The sequence below is a fragment of the Schistocerca piceifrons genome, chromosome 4 (assembly GCF_021461385.2).
Source record: "Schistocerca piceifrons isolate TAMUIC-IGC-003096 chromosome 4, iqSchPice1.1, whole genome shotgun sequence".
NCBI lineage: Eukaryota > Metazoa > Arthropoda > Insecta > Orthoptera > Acrididae > Schistocerca > Schistocerca piceifrons.
Genome location: NC_060141.1, coordinates 654108321 through 654131432, shown reverse-complemented (window position 1 = coordinate 654131432; position 23112 = coordinate 654108321). Strand labels below are relative to the sequence as shown.

The 23112-nt window shown below is 43.3% G+C and overlaps 1 protein-coding gene across 3 annotated transcripts in view; it reads right to left on the bottom strand.

The window, feature by feature from the left end:
• Nucleotides 1-23112, bottom strand: part of LOC124796245 (gamma-aminobutyric acid receptor subunit beta) — a 621538-nt gene that overhangs the window by 238799 nt on the left and 359627 nt on the right. For 2 of the 3 annotated variants that reach the window (XM_047260339.1, XM_047260341.1), the window contains exon 3: nucleotides 1118-1185. The exons of the other annotated variant lie outside the window; for it this stretch is intronic. In XM_047260339.1, the coding sequence (XP_047116295.1) occupies nucleotides 1118-1185 (68 nt within the window). The remainder of the gene's footprint in view (nucleotides 1-1117; nucleotides 1186-23112) is intronic. 3 annotated transcript variants of the gene reach the window in all.

The window sequence follows — 23112 nt, the reverse complement described above, 5'->3', positions numbered from 1 at the left end:
CCTGTAAGCCGGTGACATCCCCTGCCTGCTAGCGTAATAAACAAGAACAAATTTGTATTGGGGGCTGCGTTGACGAAAAAGGACTATCTTTTCTGGCAGACACGATTTTTCGTCAGTGGCGGCTGTGTAGTGCGCGGAAGACGAGCAGTAAGTGGCTGAATAAGCAAGGGAGCGGGCTGGAGCCGGCCCTGCTTCTGGTATCAGATGTATCGACAGGCGGTGGATGGGCGCGGGCCAGGAAGCGCCGTGGACCACTGAGGGTGAAAGGCTTGGCGAAGCGGCGATATCAGCGTCCAGCCAATCTGCTGCGAGAAAGGACGGGGGACATGCCACTGGCAGCCGGAGCCGGCGGCGGTGACAGCTGTCTCCACTCGGCTGCAAATCCACATACACCACACGCCCCAGGGTCAAAGGAAACGGTCGTCTCAGCCTGTGTACGCTCTCACTCGCTCCCTCTCGCTTCAGTCACGAACACAAACACACACACACAAACACACACACACTGAAGAAGCACAGGTACACCCAACCACAGTTGCACTCATTTCTCACTTCGCTGTTTGTTACTTCTGCTCAGGCATCGCGCTTCCCAACAGCATGCGGCAGCAGCTTCTAAGAGTCTCTTTACCTCAATCAAAAATATGGCTAGTCCCAATTAAAATAAAAAACAAACGTGGTACAAAAATGAGCTCGAAATAAAAGGAAATGAACAGGAAATGTACAGGGATGTCATCTTGTCAATGGCTTGTGTCATTCGCAAGAAAAAAATCGTTGCAGTTGTTGTCGAGATAGCTAGTTCGGTACAAAGTCAGTGCCAAGAGTGTATCCCTGCAAAATAGCTGGGCGCGTCGGCGCCCAGGAATGTCATGCAAAATGTTTTTAGAAAAAACGACGTTGTGGGGGGGAGTCGTGAGGGGTTGAGAGTAGGTTTGAGGGTTGAGAGGGGAATGCGAGGTGAACGGGAACGAAAATTACGTATTGTAAAGGAATGACAAAAAACGCAAAAAAACTAATTTCTAAAGAAAAATTCGTTAAGAAACGAAATTAAAAGTAACGTTTATATTCTTCTAGCGGTTAACGAGAAGTCTGTTGAATGCCGAACAGTAAAGGCGTCTAGTACCATTTTTACTTCAGAGAGCGAGCTGATACTCAGCACGTACATGGTGACCCCGACCTCAACCGGAGGACCTGGAAAAGACACAAGAGATGCGCTATGCAGCCGCCGTCGACTCATCACCGCCCTCCTCTGGACCTCACAAAAGGTTTCAACGGGCCACCGTCTGCGTCCGCGGACGATGACCGGTTAAGACGTTTTGTGGCCGTCTCTGCGGGAAAACAGGCCTTCAGTCACTACACGCTACTAGCTCGCCACTACACGCCCAGGGTCCCACTGAACCACCGGCACGTTAGTACTGCCAAATCTTACTTTTTGTATTTGAGTCAGAAAATGATACTACCTTCAGAGTGAAAGCGTTTTCCTTACCACACGCCATTTTACTTTCACAGTGAATAGGTATGAAGCGTTGCTGTTCTGGAAAGCAGCACTAACACATAAACACAATGTTAAATACTAAGCTCTAATACTTACCTTTCCTGTAATAAATCATGTTAACATTATCTTACTTAAGCTACAGGTGCTGATGGAGCTCAAATTTCATTAATAAAATCAATAAAGTACTTTCAAATAACATTAAAAGTTCTCCATTCTGCTTCACTGCACAGTAATAATCACGAGAAACTCACCTAGCATCATAGACGAAATCATAAATGTAATGTGCCTATATCCTGCAAATATTTGTTGTTCAATTAGTAGTGAATGTTCGTTTTACAAAATAACGTAATTTTTTGCTGTACTGAAAATAATGTACGCTGTGTTCTCATAATGTTCAAGGCAGAGAGAAACAATTGTGCATTGTAATATTATTTACTGTGAAAAGAGTTGTTCGTTTAATAGACTGATAGTGCAAGAGCTCGTTGGTTCTCAGCTGTTGCCTGAGATGGCTCTATGCGTGTTGCATAGGAGAAACACCAGGAATTCGTCTTGGTACTCTGTTATCCTTTCGTCACTATACAGGTAAATACGTGTGCAGCAGTCTTCTGTTTTAAACCTGCGTAAGATTTCACGAACATCACCTCACTTTCTTCCTAAACTTTCGGCACTATTGCAGGAACCTTCTTAACTGTTACTCAGTTCACTAAACTGCACTAAGTATACTTAATTGAAGACTACCAAAGGAAGGCTAATTGAATGAAGCTGAAACGTTGGGAGGGATGCTGATGAAGGTGACGTAGGATACGTTAGCTTCTAAAAGCTTTTGTAAACATAAATCATTGTAACAATAACTTACAGCTGTGTCAACCAATGATTACATTATGAATATAAATCTATTCCCTGTCCATGATGGACACACTAACACTGTGCTAGAAAACTGTTGTCATTAATGGTTAAACTAGACTGACAGCCACCGCTATAAAACTTCCACTCGCGCACTATTCGAAGAACAGTCGTTTATGCGTCGTTGATACCAACATTTTACATGTTCTCACGCAGTTGTTCGATTCCATATACAGACGAAGAATATATTGAAATGATACACAGAGTCTTCAGTTACCCATGTTCGGACGACTGTTACAGAAATTATGAGGATTTGTAGTGCGTATCGCACGAAATGACAGTCCCTCTTGATGAACCCAGACTTGATCAGTTTTCTCTCATTACAACTCCTGTGGACACCCTTCACACGAATTGCATGTTAAGACCATTCAACCTCAAGCAACTGCAACCCTTGATGTCTAGTGCTGGTGACTTTGTTTAAGTGCATTCTCCTGCTTCCTTTTGTAACTATATCACATGTGCGGCTTGATCACACAAGAGGCGGCACTAATGTTACATAATGAACACTATTCCAGGCAGAGCATAAGAACTCCATTTACATCTCCATCAATAATTTTCTCTTATATATAAGGGGCAGTCAAATGAAAACCATACAGACGAAAAAAAGTAAGCTGTTTATTACTTCAAAAGTAATTGCCGTGACTGGTAATACATTTGTCCCACTGTGGCACAACAAGGTCTTTGCCTTCATGGAAAAATGTTTGCGGTTGCCTACGGAAACATACTTGTACCAGGCGTGCACTTCTTCGTCCGAAGCAAAGCAATGGCCACGAAATGTCTTTCTTCCGGGCTCCGAAAATATGGAAATCAAATGGGGAGACATCGGATCTGTATGGAGGACGTTTAAGGGCTTTCCTACGAAACTTCTGCAGCGTAGTCGAAACAACCTTGGCAATATGCGAGCTGTAACATCATAATACGAACTCGCACTTTACCATTGGGCCTCCATCAATTCTATCCATATACAGTAGCCTATCAGAGCCTTACTGATATCGAAACAATCATCGCCATAACAGCTTTCATTCTTCTACGGATCTCATTTGGAGGCACGCAATACCGAATTGAAGAATGTCATGCCGACCTAACGATGCCGTAACGCAATGCTAAAAGAAATGTCGATTTTTACCAAGTACAGAAATCACAGGTAATAGAAGAAATACTTCAGCTGAACCCGCCCGGTTAGCCGAGAGCGCTAATGCGCTGCTTCCTGGACTCGGGTAGGCGCGCCGGCCCCGGATCGAATCCGCCCGGCGGATTAACGACGGAGGCCGGAGTGCCGACCAGCCTGAATGTGGTTTTTAGGCGGTTTTTCACATCCCACTAGGTTAATACCGGCCTGGTCCCCACGTGCCGCCACAGCTACACGGCTCGCAGACATCTGAACACATTCACACTATTCCATGGATTACACTAGACGCAGACAGTTGGGGTACACTAATTCCGTCCCTGGGGGGGGGGCGGTAGGAAGGGCATCTGGCCACCCCTTTAATTAACCTTGCCAAATCCGAATAATCATGCCGACCCTGCGTCACTGCGGGAAAACGGCACAAACAAAGGAAAGAAAGAAAGAAGAAATACTTGAGCTGAGCGATGAGTGAAGAAAGTAGAAAAACGTTCAGGGCAGTTCAGGAATACAGAAATTCAAGTCGCTGAGGAATGAAATAAATAGGAAGAGCAGGGAAGCTAAGACGAAATGGCTGCATGAAAATTGTGAAGAAATCGAAAAAGAAATACTTGTCAGAAGGACTGACTCAGTATATAGGAAAGTGAAAACAATCTTCGGTAAAATTAAAAGCAATGGTGGTTAACATTAAGAGCGCAACGGAAATTTCACTGTTAAGTGTTGAGGAGAGAATGGATTGGTGGATAGAGTGCATTGAAGACCTCTATGAGGGGGAAGATTAGTCTGAGGTGGTAGAAGAAGAAACGGGACTCGATTTAGAAGAGATAGGGGATCCAGTATTAGAATTAGAATTTAAGAGAGCTTTGGAGGACTTAAGATCAAAGAAGGCAGAAGGGATGGATAACATTCCACCAGAATTTCTAAAATCATTGGGGGAAGTATCAACAAAACAATCATTCACGTTGGTGTGTAGAATGTATGAGTCTGGCGACATACCATCTGTCTTTCGGAAAAATATCATCCACGCAATCCTGAAGACTGCAAGAGCTAACAATCGCGAGAATTATCGCACAATCAGCTTAACAGTTCATGCATCAAAGTTACTTGCAAGAATAATATACAGAAGAATGGAAAACAAATTGAGTTGGCGTTAGATGACGATCAATTTGGCTTTAGGAAAGGTAAGGGCATCAGGGAGGCAATTATGACGTTGCGGTTGACAACTGAAGCAAGACTAAAGAAAAATCAAGACACGTTTATAGGATTTGTCCACCTGGAAAAAAGCGTTCTACTGGGTAAAATGGTGCGAGATGTTCGAAATTCTGTGAAAAATAGGGATAAGCTATAGGGAGATACGGGACATATACAATATGTATAAGAGCCGAGAGGGAATAATAAGAGTGGACGGCCAAGAACGAAGTGATCGAGCAAAAAGTGTGTATGACAGGGATGTAGTAAGACAGGGATGTAGTCTTTCGCCCCAATTGTTCAATCTGTACATCGAAGAACCAATGATGGAAATAAAGGGAAGATTCAGGAGTGGAATTAAAAGTCAAGATGAAAGGATATCAATGATACGGTTCGCTGATGACTTTGATATCTTGAAGTATCAGACATGAGAACAGCGAGAAACTTAATACCAGGGCTGCTGGCCAAGAAGGAGATGAAATTATGTAAAGTAAGTTAAGTAAAATAACCATTGACTTACGGAGGAGGAAGGACATCAAAGACCGCTACGGTCGCAGGTTCGAATCCTGCCTCGGGCATGGATGTTTGTGATGTCCTTAGGTTAGTTAGGTTTAACTAGTTCTAAGTTCTAGGGGACTAATGACCTCAGCAGTTGAGTCCCATAGTGCTCAGAGCCATTTGAACCATTTTTTGAAGGACATCAAAAGCAGACAAGCACTGACAAAAAGGGCATCTCTGGTCAAGAGAAGTCTACTATTATCAAAGATAGGCCTTAACTTGGAGAATAAATTTCTGGTGATGTACGCCTGGAGCCCAGCATTGTATGGTAGTGAAACATGGACTGTGGGGAAATCGCAACAGAAGACAATCGGAGCATTTGAGATGTGGTGCTACAGACGAATGTTGGAAATTAGGCGCGGGAGAGGAATTCGTGGCAGGCCGCATCAAACCATTCAGGAGACTGACAAATAAAAAAAAAGTTATTTCCGAGAAGAACCGAGTAAAGTCGAGATGTGTTGAGCGTCGCCTTGCACATAACCCGCACTTTGGGCTCATATGAAGTTTGGAAGTTTGGGATGCTGTGGCCGAACTTGGTGCAGATTGTTCTCTATTAAATGGACGTGCTTCTTCAACTCGAAATACCAATAACATTTAATTGAACACAGCATATCTTCGATCGATTGAACACATTATAACGAATATCAGTTCCTTCACATCTTGGTTTTCCACGCAACATGCACAAAAGTGCAGCACATGATGGACAGTTAGTACAACAACACGGTGTTCAAAATGGTTCAAATGGCTTTGAGCACTATGAAACTTAACTGCTGAGGTCATCAGTCCCCTAGAACTTAGAACTACTTAAACCTAACTAACCTAAGGACAGCACACACATCCATGCTCGAGGCAGGATTCGAACCTGCGACCGTAGCGGTCGCGCGGTTCCGGACTGTAGCGCCTAGACACGGTGTTCAAAATGGTTCAAATGGCTCTGAGAACTATGGGACTTAACTACTGAGGTCATCAGTCCCCTAGAACTTAGAACTAATGAAACCTAACTAACCTAAGGACATCACACACATCCATTCCCGAGGCAAGATTCGAACCTGCGACCGTAGCGGTCGCGCGGTTCCAGACTGTAGCGCCTAGAACCGCTCGGCCACTCCGGCTGGCCAACAACACGGTGTGTAGCACCTTGGGAAAAAGAGATAGCTAGACGGCGGGAATTTTGTGAATGAATAATTGTTAAAGTACCATACACATTGGGTTTATTGATGAATAAACATTCATACACAGCAGAATAAACAGAAGCCACATCCCATCACACATACGTCTAATACATACTCCACAAGCCACTGTACGATGCTCGGCGGAGGGCACCACGTACCAATACTAGTCATTTGTTTTTTTTTGTTGCACGCACATAGAGTGAGGGAAAAGCGGTTTTCTATAAGCCTCCATACGACCCCTTCCTTTCTCATCTCCCATCTTCGTGATACTTATGCAAAATGCCGATCTCCAGTCGGCCTCAAATGCCAGTTCTCTAAATTTCCGCAATAGTGCCATACAAAAAGAGCGTTGTATTCCCTCCATAGATTCCCATTTTTAGTAGCCTCTGAATTGCTTCATTGTCCTCCTTTAATTCAGCCTAGCTGGGATCTCAAACACTCGAGGATTATTCTCAAGAATGGGTCTCACTCGCGTTCTATACGCTGTCTTCTTTGTAGACGAGCCACACTATCTCAGAATTCCCCCAATAAAACGAAATCTCACATTTGCCTAGACTACTACAAACCTCACGTACTCATTCCATTTTATACCACTATACAATATTACTCCTTGATATTTAATCAATGTCGTGTGTCAAGCAGGACACTACCAATGTTGCCGGCCGGGCTGGCCGAGCGGTTCTAGGCACTACAGTCTGAAACCGCGCGACCGCTACGGTCGCAGGTTCGAATCCTGCCTCGGGCATCGGTGTGTGTGATGTCCTTAGGTTAGTTAGGTTTAAGTAGTTCTAAGTTCTGGGGGACTGATGACCTCAGAAGTTAACTCCCATAGTGCTCAGAGCCATTTGAACCATTTTTGAACTACCAATGTTATGTACAGGATTGCTTTTCCTATCTTCCACATGAACTAACATTTTTATATATTTAGAGCAAGCTGACACTCATTACAGCAACTAGAAATGCTGTCTAAATCACCTCGTATCCTCCTACATTCATTCAACGACGACACCTTCCCGTACAACCACAAGTCGTCAGCAGACAGCCGTAATTGCTGCTCTCCCCGTCCGTCAGATCATTTATATAGTCGTATATATAGAGGATAACAGCGGTCCTATCACACTTTCCTGGGGCACTCCTGACGATACCCTTGTCTCTGATGAACATTCGCCGCCTAGGACAAAGTGCTGGCTGGGCTCTGTTACTTGTGTAGCTGAGAGTTTAAAGACTTATATCGACATCAGTTTTCAGCGTTCATGTAAATAACAAATAATAAAATGGAACGAAATAATATATGAACAGTCCTCAGTGCCAGTAGACATTTTCGTATCCCTGGGCATCGAAGTTTTGTTCAGGTCGCGTCTCTCTATCCTGCAGTATTCGCCAGATTGTTTCCTACTTAGCGTTTAAATTTCGCATTTTTTCGTAGGATGCTAATATGTAAACTATGTTCTCATCCACATTAAACTTAAATATTTTTCATAATATTATTCCACATGGCGAAGTAAATAAACTACGTCTTTTGCGATGGTTTTTGAATTAATTAGCTCACGGTATATTATTAAACATTATTTTGATTATATTAATGGATTCCTCCTTACAGGGAGGTTTACTATCTTTTGGTTAAAAAAATCGATTTTTAAAAAAACTGCATTTTTAGATCATAAAAGTGTTTAGAATCTACCCCTGAAACGGTTTTTCCGGATACAGAGCAGAAATGTTTGTTATTCGCGGTTGAACAAAAAATGTACCTGCCTGAAATCGGCCTTTTTCACGCACCAGTTTTTTTCTTTCGGAGGACGAGTTATCGCACTGATGCTTGGGAGGAAACACAAAAAATTCCAATGAAAGCTTGAACGCGTGTGTTTGGAAGTTAGCCCCCAAGCATTTGCATTCTGGTGCGAAGACTGTGGAGATTGCGACTTTCCTGGCAGTGAGCAGTTTCAACGAAGGGTATTCAGCAATTGTGAAGACCACGTCAACGATGGACGTCACCCTGGGACTCTATTCGACGCAGTTCGCCAAGCATTCACACGAGCACCGGATTCAAGCGGCCAAAACCGCTTGTCAGCGGCCGTACGACCAGCTCTGGAGCAGCGCAGGATGGCCCGGATCGAGCAGAACGCCCTCTATGAGGAAGAGGAAGGACTAATTTATGGACTCGGAATAGCAGATTGAACGTAAGTTGCATAATGTTGCATTTGTATGTCGTCAAAGCTTCAAACGCGTTTTTCTAAATGATTTTTTTTATCGCGCGGTATTGTTACTTGAAATCTACTGAACCGATTGGCATGATTCTTTTTTTCCGACGAAGCTAACTAAATTGTCTAGGAGCTGTACCACTTTTATTCCGATCCATCAACTATAAACGTTTTTACTTGGCCGACGAAGTCGAAAAATCGATGAAAAAATCGTATTTTTTTCAAATGGCCGCCATTTGGTTTCCTATGGTCCAAATAACTTGAGCGATGTATAACTCCTAAAGAATCTTATATACTTCGCTAACGTCAACTTATTTTGATTTCAGACGAGCCGGCTGACCTGTGACATACCGCGCGTGGAGGTCTACATCGAAATTTTGTTTCGTTCCGACAGCAGTTCCGCCTTTGCTCTTCGACATCTGCGGTCGATAAAAATTCAGTTTGTAGAGAAAACATCAATAAACATTTTGACCACATTTGACCATGATATCTGTAACACATTCGGAGAAAAAAATTCTCAAAGAACATGCTTTTTTCGGGGCAAAGATAGTAAACCTCCCCATAACTTCTTAGAAGAATAAGTTCAAATTCGAAGGCGAATAACAAACAAAAAGCATTTCGTTAGACTAATGTTTGTTTATTATGAACCAATTTTGGCTTATTGGCTAACCACCAGGAAACAACGAAAGTAACGAAACGCAGTATGTTTGTTTTTAAACCTCAAACATTGTTTTGATATTATCATGTGGAATGGAGAGAAACTTCCGTTGTTTGAACCTGGATTCTAGAGCTGTAGTAGATGTATAAACAAAATGAAAGGCAAATCCTGTTGCGATAGGAAGACAGGAGTCGGTTTTTTAGACGCCCTGACACAACGAAGAAATTCTCTAAGTTTAATTTTTTAAAGATATCTTGGCATTTGGAACAATGCAGGTATTTTGGAAGCATCTACCCATTCGGGTGATTAAGAGTGACGAGGCTGTTTTTTCGGAAGCGAGAGAATGATTGGTGTAAACGAACAAAGCGGCTGCGTCATTAGAAAGCATCGCGTCGCGCAGTTTGCGAGAGAAACACAGATTTCCCCGGAGGGCGGAACGGCTGAATAGCTGGCGCGCAGCCAGCCATCGCTGAAAGGTCGAAAGCCGGCGGAGTGACGCGCCCGAGTGGCTTTTTCAGCCGTCTGTGAACAATGCGGCAGATCTTATCCGAGTGGGACCGCGCCGCGAGCAACAAACACTTGTAGCGAGGGCTCTCGGCGGCCGGCCGCCCGCGCTCCAGGGCGGCAGCGCCCCTGTTGAACGTCGGCTAATAAACGCCCGCAACTGGTTACTGCTTCGCCTCTGACGTACTATGTTCGGCTACTACAGATATTATCGGCGTGCAAAAATTTTCGAGACACGATTCCTGGCAGGACGTCGTTAGAGGGAATGAACAGTGTAGGAGAGACAACTGAACCTTGAGGCGGGCCATTTTTAGTTTTCGGAATTTATACCGCACATTTCGAAAGCAACCTTGAAGCCGACAGTTATTCAGCATATTATCCAGTAAGAAGAAGATATTTATGAATAAGAAATAACCACCGGAAAAATTCTTCTATCGGAAATCAAAAAATGCGAATGCGGTATGTTGCTGATTATTTAAAAGTCTCTGACTGAAAAGTGGGGTACCAACTGCCGTTGTGTCTTCCTAAGAACCTTTAAAAATTTTCCCAAATATTTTGGAATTTGAACGTATTTGCGCTCTTTTTAACGTACATCTCACCTCTCACTGCCACATGCTCCACTAACTGTACCTCACAGCCACTAGTTCATTGCTGTAAGTCACTCATTCCCATCCACTCCCAGTTGCCCGTTCTCACTCACTCATTTATCCCAACTCATTGTCATTATCTCGTTGTGTTCCTGTAACTATCACTGTTCCCTGTTTCACACCCACAATTTGCTTTGTTCTGTCCCGCTAACACTGTCACTGTCTCTCTCTTGCTCTCTCTTACCGCTACTATCTCATTCATTCCTTCCCGCTGTTGCTGTCTCCTCCCACTGTCATTGTCCCTCTCATGTCAAACCCTCAGTCTATCATTGCCACTGACTCTAACGCACTTCCACTTTCTCTTTATTCCTCCCCTTGGCACTGTCTGCTGCACATTTTTCCTAGCATTTTTCTCATTGTTAACTATGTTCCACTGTAACTGCGTTCCCCTCTTTTTCTCACACTGCCATTGTCTCCTTATTTCTTTCCACAACACAACCACAGTCTACTATCTTCCAATATTTATTACTTTTCTGTCTCTTTGCCACTTCCACCGTCTTCTTTCCTCCAAGCATAAAAAAATCTCGAATATGTTTGCATGCGAAAATTTTTGGAAAAATTTTCTAAGATGCTGAGGAAGGTAGAATTAGGCAGCTGGTACCCCACTTTTCAATCAGAGTCTTTTAAATAAACAGGAACATATTTGCGTTTTTTCTCTGCTGAAGCAGGAATCGTGTGAAAAGAAATATGTTGGTCTATAAAATTTAAGTAATTTACGTATGAGAAATTGAAGTCAGACAAAACTAGTTTTACACCTCAGACCAGATTTTATGTGCAAAACAGTTTTGCATTTGCTTCATTACTACAACTAATTTTACACCTCAGACAAAAAAATTTTGCATGTGCTTCATTACTACGAAATGAGGTTTCCACATGATAACGGAGACATTTTACAACGTATTTCTCCCCGTTACGTCACTTTATAAACTACGTTTTCGCCCCACACCGGGTTTTACGTGTGCAAATAGAGTAAATTTGAACCTCTGTGTCTCGGAAGCGGATAAAGACATGAAGAAAATTTTCAAGATTGCTATAACGTAGTCGTTTTGCAATCCTCGGCTGGCTTTTGCTCTGCTGGTAACAGCAAAAGCATAGTAAAAAAACCATTTTTGTGGGGTTTTCCGAGGAATCACAATGAACTAATGGTTCCTCCATAAGGCCCGTCAAGTCCCCTGTAGACCACCTTGAATGCAAAAAGAACTAATCGGTTTGCACCATTTGCTTAAGTAGGAGGGGATGTGTAATATTCGTACTTTGACCCTGTGTGTAGAATAGTAACACTAAGACGATCCTTCTGCGGGGTATACAAATGTCACTAGCCCAAGAGCTACGCAAAACGCTTGACCCTACCTTTTTATCACCAATGGAACCCGAGGTATGAGCACCGTCAAAGCCCATTTTCTTGTAACGTATTAGGTAGGCACGCTGTCGCATGCATACCGATGACAGAGCCCTCGTGTATTTCAGCAGACTGAAGCTAAAATCAAACCCACTGAAAACAGAAGTTACAGCGTTTCATTTGAGCAACGATGACAAAAACGCAAACTACAGTCCGCGGGAAGGTACTTCATTGGAAAATTTTGAAAAATAACTACTAGGTGGGAGGTTGGAGCACTGCTTGTGAAAAATTGATTGGGCAATCTTTAAGCGAAACTTCCCATTCGGAAATTTAGAGACAAGTGGGAAGGCCTTAGCGCTTCGTACCGGCTTGTCCAGCTAATTTCTTATATCTGTCATGTTTTTAAATTGTTCGAATTGACGATTGTCGAAATCGTGTTTGCCGACAGGAAGTAATAAAACTGGAGTTAATCGATTCTTAGACTACCTTCCCTCATGTTCAACTATTATCGATTTATGCAACTCAATTATTGGGCCATATTTTCCTTCGCATGTGTTCTGTTGCACGACAGTTTCCAATACTGAACTGGGTTTATGGTGAGCGATCCGTTACTCAGTAGGTCCAGTCGGTGTGGGTCACAAATACGACTAGAAGGTACGTACCTCGAGGCGGAGGAGTCTTGTAGGCTGTGTTGGCGTTTTTAGATTCGGATTGCTTCCTCGAGTATCTTTCTTTTGGCTCAGCGTTCACTTCATGAACTACGCCATCACCGACCAAGGAACTGCCTATTTGTTCCATCGGTCTGCGTGTCAACGCCAGTGGAAACGTTCATAAACCGTGTTCTATTTACACAGGTAGGGTAGAAAACTATGATTACAATGTGACTGTGTCATCATTTGAATCATTCATACAAATATTCGAGTATAACAGTTTGTGAATGCACACGAAGGCTCAGTGGGAGATAATGTAGACGGCAGAGTTCGATTCATTGGACGATAGTGAGAATATACAGTCAGCTTGGTGGTTGGTGTTCATCGGAGGTGAGGGTATCATCTGGAGTGCTCCAGGGAAGTGTGGTAGGTTTTCTATCTACATAAATGATCTTTTGGATAGGGTAGATAGCAATGTGCGGCTGTTTGCTGATGATGCTGTGGTGTACGGAAAGGTGTCGTCGTTGAGTGACTGTAGGCGTATACAAGATGACTTGGACAGGATTTGTGATTGGTGTAAAGAATGGCAGCTAACTCTAAATGTAGATAAATGTAAATTAATGCAGATGAATAGGAAAAAGAATCCCTTAATGTTTGAATACCGTTTGACACAGTCACGCCGATTAAATATTTGGGCGTAACATTGCAGAGCGATATAAAGTGGGACAAGCATGTAATGGCAGTTGTGGGGAAGTCGGATAGTCGTCTTCGTTTCATTGGTAGAATTTTGGGATGATGTGGTTCATCTCTAAAGGAAACCGCTTATAAAACACTAATACGACCTATTCTTGAATACTGCTCGAGCGTTTGGGATCCCTATCAGGTCGGATTGAGGGAGGACATAGAAGCAATTCGGAGGCGGGCTGCTAGATTTGTTACTGGTACGTTTGATCATCACGCGAGTATTACGGAAATGCTTCAGGAACTCGGGTGGGAGAGTCTGGAGGAAAGGAGGCGTTCTTTTCGTGAATCGCTACTGAGGAAATTTAGAGAACCAGCATTTGAGGCTGACTGCAGTACAATTCTATTGGCGCCAACTTATATTTCGCGAATGACCACAAAGATAAGATAAGAGAGATTTGGGCTCGTACAGAGGCATATAGGCAGTCATTTTTCCCTCGTTCTGTTTGGGAGTGCAAGAGGGAGAGAAGATGCTAGTTGTGGTACGAGGTACCCTCCGCCGCGCACCGTATGGTGGATTGCGGAGTATGTATGTAGATGTGGATGTAGAACCTACAAAGAAAATTGTTTATAAGACAATTATACGTTGCATTTTAGAAAACTGTTGCAGTATGAAATAGAACTCTCAGGGTATATTGAACACATACAAGGAAGGGCAGCATTAAAGTTCATAGATTTTATTCGACACACGAGAGAGCGTCGCGGAAATGCTGATAAAAGTGAACTTGCAGACTCTTGGAATTACGTATGAACTATCGCACCAAACCTTATTTACAGAGTTTGAAGAAACGGTGTTAAGCTAGGAATTTAGCAATATACTACACCCTCTATTGCTCCCACAAGAGCCGCAGATACGCTGGCGGGCAAAACTTAAGGATGAAAGTGCTAAGCATGAGATGTCACTATCAAGTAACATACCTCAATCAAACTTGGACCATACCTGGAAAGAACTGCTACAGTATAGTACAGAAGGTAGTGAAAGACATGCGCAATGGGCCAAATAGAAACAGCACTTTTGGTCCTTAGACTGAAGTCACCCCGACTGATAATGCTCCTCTGACATTACTAAAAGCGGAAAATTGTTCTTAACATGGTGCACGGTCGTCACGGGCGGCAATGCATGCTTTGCAACGTGCTCACATACTGGCCACAGGGTTGGTAAATTATTGGGGTAGGGCCTTTCATTCCTTCACCAGGGCGTTTGAAAGCTGCTGGATGGTCGACGACGCATGTGGACGTGTTGCAGTATATTTTCTTACTCAGTTCAGACTTTCTCGATGGGATGTAAGTTGGCGGACTGTAAAAGTATGTCCATTCGTTGAATATCCTCTTCTTCTAAGAAGTCCTCCACCTGCGCTGTTCGGTGCGGTCGCGCATTGTCATCTATAAAAACGATATCAGGGCCGAATGCACCCCTGAAAAGACACACATGGAGGAGTACAGTGTCACAAATAATGGTGATGGGTGAAGGGACCTTGTTCAAACAGTACGCTTCCTCACCCTGTAAGGGAGTGGCAACTGACCCTTAGCATAGATAAATGTAATGTATTGCGAGTACATAGGAAGAAGGATCCTTTATTGTCTGATTATATGATAGCGGAACAAACACTGGTGGCAGTTACTTCTGTGAAATATCTGGGAGTATGCGTACGGAACGATGTGAAGTGGAATGATCATATAAAATTAGTTGTTGGTAAGTAGAGTGCCAGGTTGAGATTCATTGGGAGAGTCCTTAGAAAATATAGTCCATCAACAAAGGAGGTGGCTTACAAAACACTCGTTCGACCTTTACTTGAGTATTGCTCATCAGTGTGGGATCCGTACCAGGTCGGCTTGACAGAGGAGATAGAGAAGATCCAAAGAAGAGCGGCGCGTTTCGTTACAGGGTTATTTGGTAAGCGTGATAGCGTGACGGAGATGTTTAGTACACTCAAGTGGCAGACTCTGCAAGAGAGGCGCTCTGGATCGCGGTGTAGCTTGGTGTCCAGGTTTCGAGAGGGTGCGTTTCTGGATGAGGTATCGAATATATTGCTTTCCCCTACTTATACCTCCCGAGGAGATCACGAATGTAAAATTAGAGAGATTCGAGCGCGCACGGATGCTTTCCGGCAGTCGTTCTTCTCGCGAACCATATGCGACTGGAACAGGAATGGGAGGTAATGACAGTGGTACGTAAAGTGCCCTCCACCACACACCGTTGGGTAGCTTGCGGAGTATAAATGTAGATGTAGATGTAGATGTAGAACACCGGGATCATCAAAATGATCGTGTTCCGCAATGCTAAACATACTCATCCGGCCGGCCGGAGTGGCCGAGCGGTTCTAGGCGTTACAGTCTGGAACCGCGTGACCGCTACGGTCGCACGTTCGAATTCTGCCTCGGGCATGGATATGTGTGTGATGTCCTTAGGTTAGTTAGGTTTAAGTAGTTCTAAGTCTAGGGGACTGATGACCTCAGAAGTTAAGTCCCATAGTGCTCAGAGCCATTTGAACCATACTCATCTGGCGGCAGTTGGGAACACGTAATGCAACCAAGAACGTTATCAAAGATTGAAACGTGTTATCGAGGTGTTGGGCTCATCTGTTTCAAATTTCATTGCCATTGAACCGATTTAGAGAAATCCATGGAAAGTGGTGGATTGGGGAGGGGGGGGGGGGTGTCAGTTGAATCCCTTGGGGGATGCGGCGACTTCTGAGTACACCCTCTCAGAGTAGGGGGATGTGGTCTGTCTTGTAAACATTGTGGGAAGGCACTTGATCGCTGGACGGAAATGAGGACACTTATTGGAGGAACGTGGAACAGAGCCGAGAAGTTGCATTTCGAAAGTCAGCTCATCGAGTCACGACTTATGGGCTGTTGCTGAAAGTAAGCCACAGGAGATGTAGATCCTGTCATTCTGAGACATCGATTCTGGTGAGAATACCTCGCAACGATGGTACTTATGCGTTTTCGATCATTTCTTTTAAATTTGATTCGACAACGCGACTTGATATTTCGTCTTTTGGTAGAGGGATCATCCATGACAGAGCCACCTTAGATATTTGAATGCCAAATCATTTCTCTGATTTCTGTTGTGTCTGGAGCTATATTACATGTCGAAGGGCGATTATGCGTTTGAGAGACGGGCTTTTTTAGATCATCATCCGTTCCTTGGGGCCCTGTCAAGGAGCTCTAAGACGTAAGTAACAGTCCCAATGTTCACTGCTTGTATTTCCTTTTGTTTTTACTCTTAGTTAATCACATTAATATGTGGAATCCTTTCATATGAGCGCTCTAAAAGAATAAAAAAATTGGCGTTAAACTGTACCAAGTTTCTCAATTTAGAGGTTAGAAAACCATCCATAATTATAAATTATTAATGATTTTGTGGGAAACGGCACAGAAAATTCATTTATGAGGGCCTTTCTTTTCTCATTATGCGATTCGTTGTGCGATATATTCATTTCCTATCTCTGTCGGTCCAGCCAGAACAGATTACTATAAGGAATGATAGGTTCGTGAGTTCGAATCGCCTTCTTGCAGCATGATCGTTTTGGTGGTCTAGATATGGAGAGGCACAATATTACATGGGCGTAGTGAACTGCAAATATTTGAACAAAATGGCTCTGGGCACTGTGGGACTTATCTTCTGAGGTCATTAGTCCCCTAGAACTTAGAGCTACTTAAATCTAACTAACCTAAGGACATCACACACATCCATGCCCGAGGCAGGATTCGAACCTGATACCGTAGCGGCCGCGCGGTTCCAGACTGTAGCGCCTAGAACCGCTCGGCCAAAATATTTGAACATGGTGCACCCATTCGATGTTACTGTGATACTGTATGCTTCCCCAAGAGCGTCTTTTCAGGGGGTGAATACAGAGCTGATGCCATTTTTGTGGAAGAAATTGCGTGACCACACGAACAGTGCTGGTGAAGGAGTTCTTGGAAAGGGAGGATATTCAGCGAATGGACTGGCCTGCTCGATTTCTCTACCGATTGTGAAATTCCACTGAGCACGTATGGGATGCTTTGGGGAGACGTAGCATGAAAGCACGTTGTAGAGCATGCGTTACATCCGTGGTGTTCACACAACCTATTAAGAACAATGTCCCACTATTTGCGATGGCCAGGTGACCATCATAAATACAGGTAACTTCGGTGTAATTATTGTCTTCGAATCAAAGTGTCGTTTCTGTTTGACTCATTGGGTATCTCTTTCAGCGCCTTCTGTACTATACTATAGCAGTTCTTTCTATGTGTGGTCCAAGTTTCATCAAGATATGTTACTTGGCAGTGACCTATCATGCTTGTCACTTTCATCGTTAACTCTGAACACCCGTTTACAAGATCAGACTTATTACAAGACGCCCTTAAGCATTTCTTCGGCGCTTTGCACATGAATCGGACGGGAAGCAACCATAACACGTGACACAATGGGAAAACCATCTAAATGCACTTCAGTGGTTTCAGTAGCATCGACGTAAATAATGCTGCTACATCGTCGCCTTCCATCCGATCTCCACATAAAGTTGGGCTGTGGACAGCAGGTGGGAGTGGGGTGCGAATAGTTTCGCACTTTTAATGCTACCTCGTTGTATATCTGATACAACCTGTGTGGGATAAATAAGGAGACGCTTGTGGTTCTGTCGTCAAGATCAAAAAAATTACTATCGATAGACATTTACATAAGAATTTTCGGCTGTTTGGTTCTCAGTTTTGACGTCAGAAAGTTTTATGAGTAATGTCAACACTGTAAACCGCAGGCCGTTCCCGCGCCAAGTGAAGGTTGGGTAACACACAGAAAACCCAAATTGCTGGTGCAAGGTTTCACAGGGGGTGATGAGCCATTGCTCTCCTCCGACGTGTTACGAAGTGTCAAGTGGATGTCTACGGTTATGGTTATACGGTGGGTTGTGACAGTTATACAGTGGGTGAAAAACTGGTGTCGGCGCGCTCACTCCTCGAATAATACGAAACGTAATATCAGCAAGCGACGGACTGGTTGCTGTGAAAAGTGTCACAAGGCATCTCTCCACGACACACTTTGGAGAGGTTTTCAATTCAACCCAAGATCGTGGCACACAGTCTAGCTATTAGGTATTGTACACATAGCTATCTCTACTCTCCTTGCTAGGTAAATAGTGTTGATGAACTGTAGCCCACCACCTGTATACGAACATGCTGTATACAAACCCAGCATCATTAACTACCGCGCATTGTAAACCTTACCTACGAAGGTGGGCTGACCTTAAAGGCGGTCATGAAGAAAGGTAAATAAACAGAATATGTTTTTCAAATGCGAACTCTTGCACCCTGTCTATATGCGAAGTTGCAGCAAGAAATGGAGACACATTAAGCCTTAATAATGTGGAAACCTAGAAATATGTACTTTTTAGAGACAGTTAAAGAAGTTTACCTACACGAAAGTCGACACCTGGAGTTCTTCATCAAACTACGTAGTTCCAAATTTTCTAAAACATTGCGAAAAGTTTGAAAGCTTCTTCTTTAATGTTCGCTAGAGATGTGTGAGAAGATGAGAGGCGGGCCGTACACTGAGACAGTTCTGAAGGACAGAGGAAGTCGAATGCAAGTTCGAGTCCTGATGCAGTACACATCTTCTGGTTGTCAGGAAGTTTCAGGGGGAAGACTATACGTGACATGCTTTGCAGCTCGAGTTGTATTTGAATGTCATCAAGGAAAAGAGCCGGTCTCGCGTTGCTTGTTGTCCTCGACACAATGTAGCTTTTTTTTTTAAACATAAAGCGCTAATTCACACAGATTTGCACTATGAAGATATGTTCCATTCGTATCTATTAGAGAAGGCGATTACAAAACAACAAAAGCTGTCTTTACTTCTCTAACCAAGTGCAGTACCAATTTCCCAGTTATATCAAACTGATTCTGTTCGCAGGAATGCGAAAATTAGGAATTATAGTCTAACGAAACTGTAAGCTCGTGATTCCGTGTTGGATGACTCTGGCACTATCGGTAATGCGGTCGATCACCATGTATTCACCTTATAAATACGGAGAGTGGACAAAAATAACCTACGGAAATCGAAGAATTACAAGCAGGGAGTTCTTCGCAGAGGTTCGCGTGAGCAACAGTGAACTGAAAACTGATTACAATAAACTGACAGGGACTATGATATGGCGGCAACAACGAAGGTTTAACTTGTAATAGAAGGGCGAGTAAGTTAGAGGGTAGGTTACATTCTTGGAAAGCAGTAACTAATCCTCTTGTTTTTATCAGCGTGATTCTCAGAGATGTGAGTTGCTATGTGGTCACTGCTGGCGAATGCAGGCGAATGTGCCAAGTGGAATGGAATGCTATGCGATAGTAAAATTTGAAACTCCTGTCGATCAATTCAACAGACGTGTGAAGTGAAGGACTTGAGAACCTGAATGAAGAGGAGAATTATGATCCATGGAAGAGGAAAGTTACTTTGGTAGCACCCTCCTAACAGGCTAGAGCATTTACGTTATAATGCTTCCTTGACATAAATCACGGAGCTTCCTAATTTATTTTTAGGGTGCGTAAGGCTGTTGAAAATAAAAACAGGCGGAAAACGCATTGGTGTTGACGACGGAATATTTAAGGTCTGAATTTGTCCTCTCCTCCTTATTCCATCTACTGAATTAGCTAAACAGTACTCCGATCTGAATATGACAAGATCATGAAACATGTACACAGGGAGAAGCTGATGCTTTGCCTCGTTAATTGACCCAAGTGTGAGAAAGGATATAGGGTGTTACGTACAATTCATACATAGGTATGAACATATATAAAAAAATGAATGCAGCTCTGAAGCTTTTGTGAGTCAGTGATAACACAGTTTTAATTTATTCGCTACGCTGTTTTCGATTCTCCAGTCATAAGCAACAGCCGACTGTCGAGTCAACAGATACTATACTGATCCTGTAAGCGAGTGTTGGGAGAAGTCTAGGCAAGATGCAAGGACATTTGATCAGGAACAGCACTCTGCGCCGCCGAAGTCACATAGACGTTGTGGGTTTGTGTGGCCCCAGCGAAAAAGGTCTTCTGTGAGTTCGTAGATTCCTGTCAGCCGCCACAGACTGGCAAAGTTAGTATGAATGCTGACCGTTGTTTTCGACAAGACCAGTTTCGAACAGCAGAAAAGTTAGGCAAAGAACAATTCATTACTGAAGAAAAGCTTTTGAAAAAAACAGTGCAGCTCCAAATCAAGTTTATGTATTCAGCACAGTTGCTTATGCTAATTCAAAGTGTGAGGAACAAATGTCATAATTACACATTATAAGCATATAGAAAATGTTGTGTTAGCAGAAGAGCCAACACCATGTTACGATTGGAGGCCAAATGCACGCGTTTTAGCTCACGCAGGCTGGCGTGAGGAGGGAAAAACTATACTGACGTGAGGTCTGGAACATGACAAGGAATGAGAATTCAGAAAGCGGACGTAATTAGTTTCATACTTAACTTTAATCAATTAATGATGAACGTCGTTCTTGACGGTACATGATTCACAATATTATTATAGTAACTGAATATGGCGCCTTGCTAGGTCGTAGCAAATGACGTAGCTGAAGGCTATGCTAAACTGTCGTCTCTGCAAATGAGAGTGTATGTAGACAGTGAACCATCGCTAGCAAAGTCGGCTGTACAACTGGAGCGAGTGCTAGGGAGTCTCTCTAGACTAGACCTGCCGTACGGCGGCGCTCGGTCTGCGACGTGTACTAACGGACCGCGGGCGATTTAAAGGCTACCACCTAGCAAGTGTGGTGTCTAGCGGTGACACCACAGAAAAGTCCTCTGGATTGATGAAATGTGGTGCATGTTAGTATATACCGATCTAAACGTAGAACACATAGATGATGTGTCCCTTTGGTCTGTAGGATACAGTTTAGGAATGAAGTACATAATATAGTACGTCCACCGAATATAACAAAAAAAAAAAAAAAAAAAAGACACAACGTTCTCTGAAGCTGGTTCTTTTGTAAGTAGGTATTAATCCAAACAAACCTACTTGAGAATGAACACTGGACAGTCATAGCAGCAGATAACTAAAAAGTCACCATACACACAAAGAGTTCACTACTAAGAGTTTTGGCATTCAGTGCGCCAGAATCAGTGTCCTGAAGGGACTCATCGAAGTCTTGTTCCAGAATCTGATTTCGGAAAAGCAGTTAACGAAACGAAATGAAATAAATTACAAGTCCACATCAGGGTCACATCTTCTTCAAAGTACAACCATGTTGGAAGATCTGGGAAAGAAGACGTTAGTGGACTGCAATGGACGTAGCAATGACCCTGGAGTAAGCCTCTGACTGATGAAAAGCTATTGCATTCGGCACCTGGCCCAGGAAGCCCATTCGGAGTTAACTGGCTCATGAGGATCCATACGCAGGTCTAATTACCCACAATCACCAGGATATAGCTAGTCCTATATGAAGTCACATGGCCCACATAAGAAAAAAGTCTATGGGGTCAGCGACATCTGGTGACGCTGGGGCTGCCGTCTGGCGGCCGTGTGAAATTTGGCTGATATCGTGTGTCACCTGCAAGGAAGACAGCTACAAAGGTGTAATGTATGTTGCTGGCAGAATAGGCGTAGGTCCAGGATACAGCAGAATGTTTGCACGGAAGGTTCATGAAATGTGTGATAACCTCCCTTACAGATGAGCGACAGTTGGAGAAACTTACAACTCGTTGGCACCCCACTGGTGATCTTCGAGCAAGGCAGCACACTGCCCATGTTATGGCTCTTGTATTGTTTCAGAGCATTTCATCAAATACTCCAAGTTAAGATTGTAGTTTTTCTGCTACCTAGGTTATTTGATGTCACTTCTATTTAGCTGTATGTATGCTACAATGACATTCTCATGATTAATTTGAGTTTTAGCTACAGGAAAAATGAATGATAATGAATAATCATAATTTTAAAAAAACTTTCGTTTTGCTGTGAAATCTATCGTTATTTCGTTTTCTCTAAAAGAAGGGGAGCGATTATGTTATCTGTGTTAACCATTATTTAGAGTACAGCTTATGTAAAGCTAAATTGATTTGTGGCATATCTTAATCTGCTCTCGAACTCTTTCCAGCCGGTCGGTGTGGCCGAGCAGTTCTAGGCGCTTCAGTCTGGAACCGCGCGACCGCTACGGTCGCAGGTTCGAATCCCGCCTCGAGCATGGATGTGTGTGATGTCCTTACGTTAGTTAGGTTTAATTAGTTCTAAGTTCTAGGGACTGATGACCTCAGATGTTAAGTCCCATATGTTCAGAGCCATTTGAACCATTTAAACTCTTTCCAAATATGACTAGTAAACATCTGTCAGCAACTACGAGCGAATGTTAAAGACCTTATAAAATCAAAACAAGAGTTTTGTGTCCCTAGTCGTCCCTTGCCAGATACGAAGGGAACAACTGAGGAAGGTGGTGCAGAGGTAACACACAGGACTTTTATTGGAGAGGATGGCGGTTCACACACCTTCCTGCCATCCAAATTTAGGTATCCGTAATTTCCCTAACTCTTGTATAGCAAATGGGGGAGTGGTTCGTTGGAGAGGGCAACCCTATTTCTTTCCGCAATCCCAGCTTGCACTGCTGCACTAACGATTTTGTTGTCGATGGGATAAATCACAATCTTCCTTTGTTTTACGAACGGGGAACAACATTCCCCTATTGCCTCAATCTAACACGTTCGATTTGGGTTCTCCGTAAATACACACATTCGCCAGAAGCGGACTGATATAATTTCTTGTTGTCCTAATGTATTTAATAATCAAGCTGCATTCAGAAACAGTAGTATCGCAAGGGAGAGCTAATGTCATGCAAGAATTGACACAAATTTACGGAAAACTTGAAAGGAAAGTGTTACGACCTACACCTTTCTCATAGTGTTTATCTTCGTCACTCATATGCTTGAGAAACATAGCATGAAGGAGGGATGAGGACGGGAGACACACACCTACGCCACTCTTCT